Source organism: Tachypleus tridentatus, chromosome 10, assembly GCF_004210375.1.
Source record: "Tachypleus tridentatus isolate NWPU-2018 chromosome 10, ASM421037v1, whole genome shotgun sequence".
NCBI classification, from domain to species: domain Eukaryota; kingdom Metazoa; phylum Arthropoda; class Merostomata; order Xiphosura; family Limulidae; genus Tachypleus; species Tachypleus tridentatus.
In genome coordinates this window covers 180,540,059-180,545,578 of record NC_134834.1, presented here as the reverse complement: position 1 = coordinate 180,545,578, position 5,520 = coordinate 180,540,059, and the positions used below count along the sequence as shown (strand labels likewise).

Here is a 5,520-nt window from a genome sequence, read left to right as displayed (position 1 = left end):
CTTGCTTCGTTAAAATGTTTTCTTCTATTGTGTCAGAAATTGCTGTAAAGTTTTGTTATTTTTGCCGACATCAAAAAGAAAACTGGTTGAAATACAAATGGCAAGTGTGAGTGCCATAAATAGAAAATATAATACACTAGTTTCCATGTATATCTAGAGAAGAAGAATATGTTGATCATTCATCACACACAAGTGTTCCTGATATTTTGAGATGATAAGTCTAATTATAATGTAACTAGATATTTGATCTGTTAAAAACGAATAATTCTAAAAGATGAAAAAAGTCAATGATGATGAGATAAAGAAAAAAATCCTAAAGTTTCGAATATCGCAAGTGGATCGTTGGAGGACTTTACTTTAATAATCACTTATTAGAGATGTTCCAGAAATAAATGTGTTGCCTATAGATAATACTATAGAGACTTTTTTACTAAAAACTCATAAAACATTGTTCAGATATTCCATGTACTTTTCAAAACAGTGTTTTATTTAAAACCTTAAGAAACTACATAAAATTTAATAGCATTATTGACAATAATGAATAATTATTTCTGGAATATTTTAAATATGTTTATAAGGAAATAATGTATGTCTTTGAAGTTACTTAACGATTCCTATGTTTTCCCGTGAACATTGTATGTGATTTTCATATTTACAATTGTTTTACATCAGATTCTGTATCTAAACATCGACAAATAAAAATATTTTCCTCTACGTATCAGTCTACTCTACATCATATCATCATGTTACCACAACCACACATTTATTTGTTTGACATATTTTATTTAGAATTGGGTATACATCAGCTTTAAAATTTGAGTTGAATTATCCACTATTCATTTATTCACTCTCTTTAGTTGTGCATGATTTTAATTTAATCTAAATTTAATCAAAAATACATTTTAAAAGTTTGTTCTATTTTAATTTTCATTTAAAAATTCCTTTCACAACATTCTTTGTGCAGAAAATTGACATAATCATCATAATATCATTATCATGTATCTGTTTAGCTTGATGGAATAATATAAAGTTCCGTAAGAAAACTTGTTTCATATATTTATTCATATCCTAATATGTTTTATTGTGTAGATAACAAAACGATGTGTCCTCGTAATCCTCTTTCCAACCTTTTATTTTTATTAAACATGTAGATTCTGTAAAACGTTAGTTTTTGTGATTAATATTGTTGTTGATGTGATATCAATTTTCTGGTCTACCCAAGTCTTTATTTCAGTTTTCAAAATCAAATCTAAGTCTTATTGTAATATTAGATACAAATTTTTACAATGTATGTTATATATATTATATTATCGTATAAGCGTCACTATAAACTTAGGACGATTGTTCGGTTAAATTACTTACCTAGACTGTACAAATTATAAAATGTTATTCGAAGAAATGAAGGGCTTTGATTACCTTGAAAGTACTTTGCATTCTTCTTAAGCTAAAAAGTACACAAAATAAAATCATCAGTTTTATACTAGTAATTAGTAATTAAAACAATTTGCTGCCAAATAGTGACAATAACCATAACTTCCAGACCAAAGGAGTCATTTAGTAGCAATACCAACTACATAACGCCGAATTAGGAAACATAATCCTTCTATGTCAACCACACTTTGAGAAACATCAGTAAATCCTGCTTTTCTTACAGAAACTGCAGTATCTGAGGTCAGGTGGCAGTTTTCAAACATAAACGTCCATAACGGTTCCACAATCATTTGAAAGAAACGTTTCCAAGTTTTACGATCATATCCGATATGTTCCAAGTAAAGAAATTTTCCTCCCTGTTTAGGAAATAAATACTGATATTGAAAAACAACAACAGTAATTTAGAGTCCCTAAACAAATAAAACCAAAAATAAATAAACTAAAACAACGAGTACAGTTGTTAGGACATACAGTTTGCATTTTCTAATGTATAACAAGTTTATAATAAATATTATATTACTGTAACAAGACTGAAATACACAATAGTAGTACATAAGCTTCCCACTATATATGTATAGGTTAAGAGTAACCAATAAAACCAACAACTTTACCAATTTACCAATCATTTTCAGAGCAGTAATAATTTCTCTAGTGATAAGCCAATTAAGCTTTGATAAATTTCACAAATAGACATACGATAGCATGATTACCTCTTGACAAATTATTTTATGTTTTACAAATGTTTTGTTACTTTATTGAACTATGTACAAAGCTTCTAAATGACTATCATTATTAACCATCCTTAATTTATAAATTACGGATTATATCATGAGATATAACAGTACGATTATAGTGGATGACTAGTGCAACTATGCAACATTCACACGTAAAAATTCTAGGGTGTTTAACATCAAACTTTTGTGCACTCAGTAAATGTTTGTTTTCACATATTAACCTTTTAACCCTAAATTACTTTGGTTGTTGTTTAGCAAAACCACATTGGACTATGTCCATTTCCGGTAATCGAATACTGATTTTAAGGTTGTAATTTTACAGAATTAATGCTTTTCCACCGGGTACAAAATTAAAGCTGAGTCCCAAATACCAATCGGCGTTAAGTATATTTTCTAAATGATGTACGCATCAACTTATTCAAGAGTCCACAGTTTTTTTGGTAACAAGATTCCTGATAACAAAAGAGTAACGTTTAAGGTTATAACCTTGGTGTTATTTTGAGCTGAAGTGTTTTTTTTTTGTTATCTAAACTTGTTATCAAAGGGGGATTCCAGGTGCAGATGTCAGAAGAATTGTAAAACGCCACACACGAGGTAAGAACACGGTTCCAAAAATATCTGTTATTGAGATAATAGGAATATTTAGTTGTGGCCTTTTCTTGGGCTTGTGAGTTGATAAACAATTATGATACAGGGTATCCCAAAATAATCTTTTACATTTTCAACGAAAATAAAACAATAACCAATAAACATACACAATATTAATGTATAGTATATTGCAGACGAATTATAAGGTATGTAAGCTGTAAAAAATATACATTTTGTTTGTGTACGATTTATTCATTTAATTACGTTGAATGGAGGAAAAATAAATTTTGAGTTCGTTTTACGTGTACACATTGTTGAAGCTTTGATTATAATTATTACAATGAATAAGAACCTCAGCGGTTCAACCTTAAGACTGAAAACTCCAGTTTAAAACCCGTCTTACATCCCTGTGGTAGGTTCAGTATAGTGAGTTCATTGTGTTACTATATACGTAACTCTAAAGATAAAAATGTATTTCCAACTATTTTTCAGAAATGTTTTTTTTATCCTACAAGCTAACCATTCCATTCTGATTTTATTGACTTTTAAACGAACGATTGTATTAGTGTATTCGGCATTCTTAGTGATTAACAGAAGCTATTATTCTAGATGTATTTGCATTGCTCAGATTATTATATATTTAAATTCGAAAAGTAATATATTTGTCACACCCATTTTATGAATTGGTTTCGTATATTACGTTTCAATAATATCAACCGTATCCACGACTTCTGTATAAACTGTTAATAAAAAAAGGGGATCATGCAAGCACAAACGTATAAAAGCAGAGAAAATGTCCAAAATAGCGGACTTCTCAATATCTAACTTATAACCGTACCTTACCAGTCACACAGTAAAGACTAAAACAGGCAGAACTGGTTTGTTATGAAGTACAAAGTTACATAACGAGTTATCTATGTAGTTATCTAGTTATCTAGCAGTGCCCACTATGGATATCAAAATCCACTTTTAAGGTTATAAGCCTTCCTTGATGCTTGTCGCTGAGCTACTGTAGGCCACGAATTTTGTTTTAGTACTAAGGTGGCTAAAGTGATTTCAGAATACTTTTTGTTTATCCACCTTATCCACACAATGTTTTCGTTCCAGTTACAGAAATCAAATAATATAAATGAGAATCAGTGTTGGTTAAAGCACAGGTAAGGTATCAGTATTATTATACAATATTTAAACAGTTTTACTGTGTAACTGTGAAGAAATACAAGAAATAGAGCCCGCAATTCTGCATTTCCATAACTATTTTCTTGTTTGTACTACTTACAGGTACAAGTACTCTCTTGATCTCGTGCAGAACGTCCTGAATCTTCATCACAGAACACAAAACACAAGTTGACACAACAGCGTCCACGCTGTTCTCAGGGATTTCGGCCATGTTTTCTGCCATAGCGGTCACAAACTGTTCCACTTCAATATGTCGAAATTTCTCGCTATTCTTCTTAAAATAGGTTTCAAAATACGAGTTAGGTTCGACACATATTAATCTGCACCCTATTGGATAATATTTGAGATTTACACCAGAACCGACACCAATCTCTAAGACTCTTATCACACCTTTTCCTTGCGTTTTTAAACGTGGATCATAAGAAACCATCGTGTTCATATGAGAAAATAGCTTTTCCTTAAAAACGACAAACTCCTTCTCTATGCTTTGTGACACATACCTATCAATAAAGAAAGCAAACATTCGTTGCTTTATTCTTTTAAGTTTGCAACGCAACGCCCACAATAAAATTAATACGCTCGCTACTATGCCGTAAGTTAAAACATCATCATTTAGGTTCGCCATTATTCCATTTACTGTACGTTGCTCGCGAAATGATATTTGGCTTCAGCCCCTCGAGTTGTCTTAAACTTTGACGGCATACACCTCTGTACATGAATATTTAAGTTGTAACTTGTTTAACACTGGCAAACCACTCTAAAACAGACATGTGATACTTACGTAACCACTCAAGGTCACTCAGGGAATACAGGGAAATATTCAGGTGCATACGCAACTAGTATTCTTGATTTAGGACTTTAGTGCAAACCACACTTAGATATGTGATATGGAGAAGCACGCGGTATTCTAAGAGACTGATGTGTGGTTGTAGTTACATGGTGCAATAATGTGTAGTAGTAGACAGATATGTGGGGTAAAATGTTTTTTTTTTTTGTCGATGTTTGAATGCAGAGACTGATATAACAGAATAGTAACTATAAACATCATACACATTGTGCAGGGAGAAGAAAAGAGAATGGTTTAGTTACTTCAAACACATACATTCTTTGATAAGATGAAAATTTAAAATGTTCCAGAAATAACTGCATCTTGTGATCAATAATGATATTAAACTGTATATAGTTTAAATTAAAATACTCTTTTGAAATGTACGTGTAATATGTAAACAATGTTTTATGAACGTTATATCTGGAATAACTATGGTAAGAAATTATTGAAGTCCTTTAACGATTTACTTGAAATATGTGGAACGTTACAAGAAATATTCGATATCTTGTGATCAATACATTTTTTCTTTAACAAGTATTTTTTTCTAATACATAGAATATCTAGATACCTAACAAGCAAGCGTAAGTTAGTAAAATGCCAAGAACGCTTGTGTGTGATAAATTCATTAATATACTATTCATCTGTTGTGTGTTTCCTTCTAGCAATGCCAAATCGGGCTATTTGGTGAGCCCGCCAAAAAGAATTGAACCCCTGACTTTAGCGTTGTAATCCGTAGACATACCGCTGTAGTAACGGGTA

At 31.1% G+C, this 5,520-nt stretch overlaps 1 protein-coding gene across 1 annotated transcript; it reads right to left on the bottom strand.

Annotated features, from left to right (window-relative positions):
• Positions 1-1,007: 1,007 nt before the first annotated feature.
• LOC143231057 (thiol S-methyltransferase TMT1A-like) lies at positions 1,008-4,658 on the bottom strand. Its single transcript, XM_076465563.1, has 2 exons — positions 4,033-4,658; positions 1,008-1,787 (listed from the first exon to the last, which is right to left on the bottom strand). Exons 1-2 carry the CDS (start codon positions 4,555-4,557, stop codon positions 1,551-1,553), a joined length of 762 nt encoding a protein of 253 aa, XP_076321678.1. The 5' UTR covers positions 4,558-4,658; the 3' UTR covers positions 1,008-1,550.
• Positions 4,659-5,520: the final 862 nt, after the last annotated feature.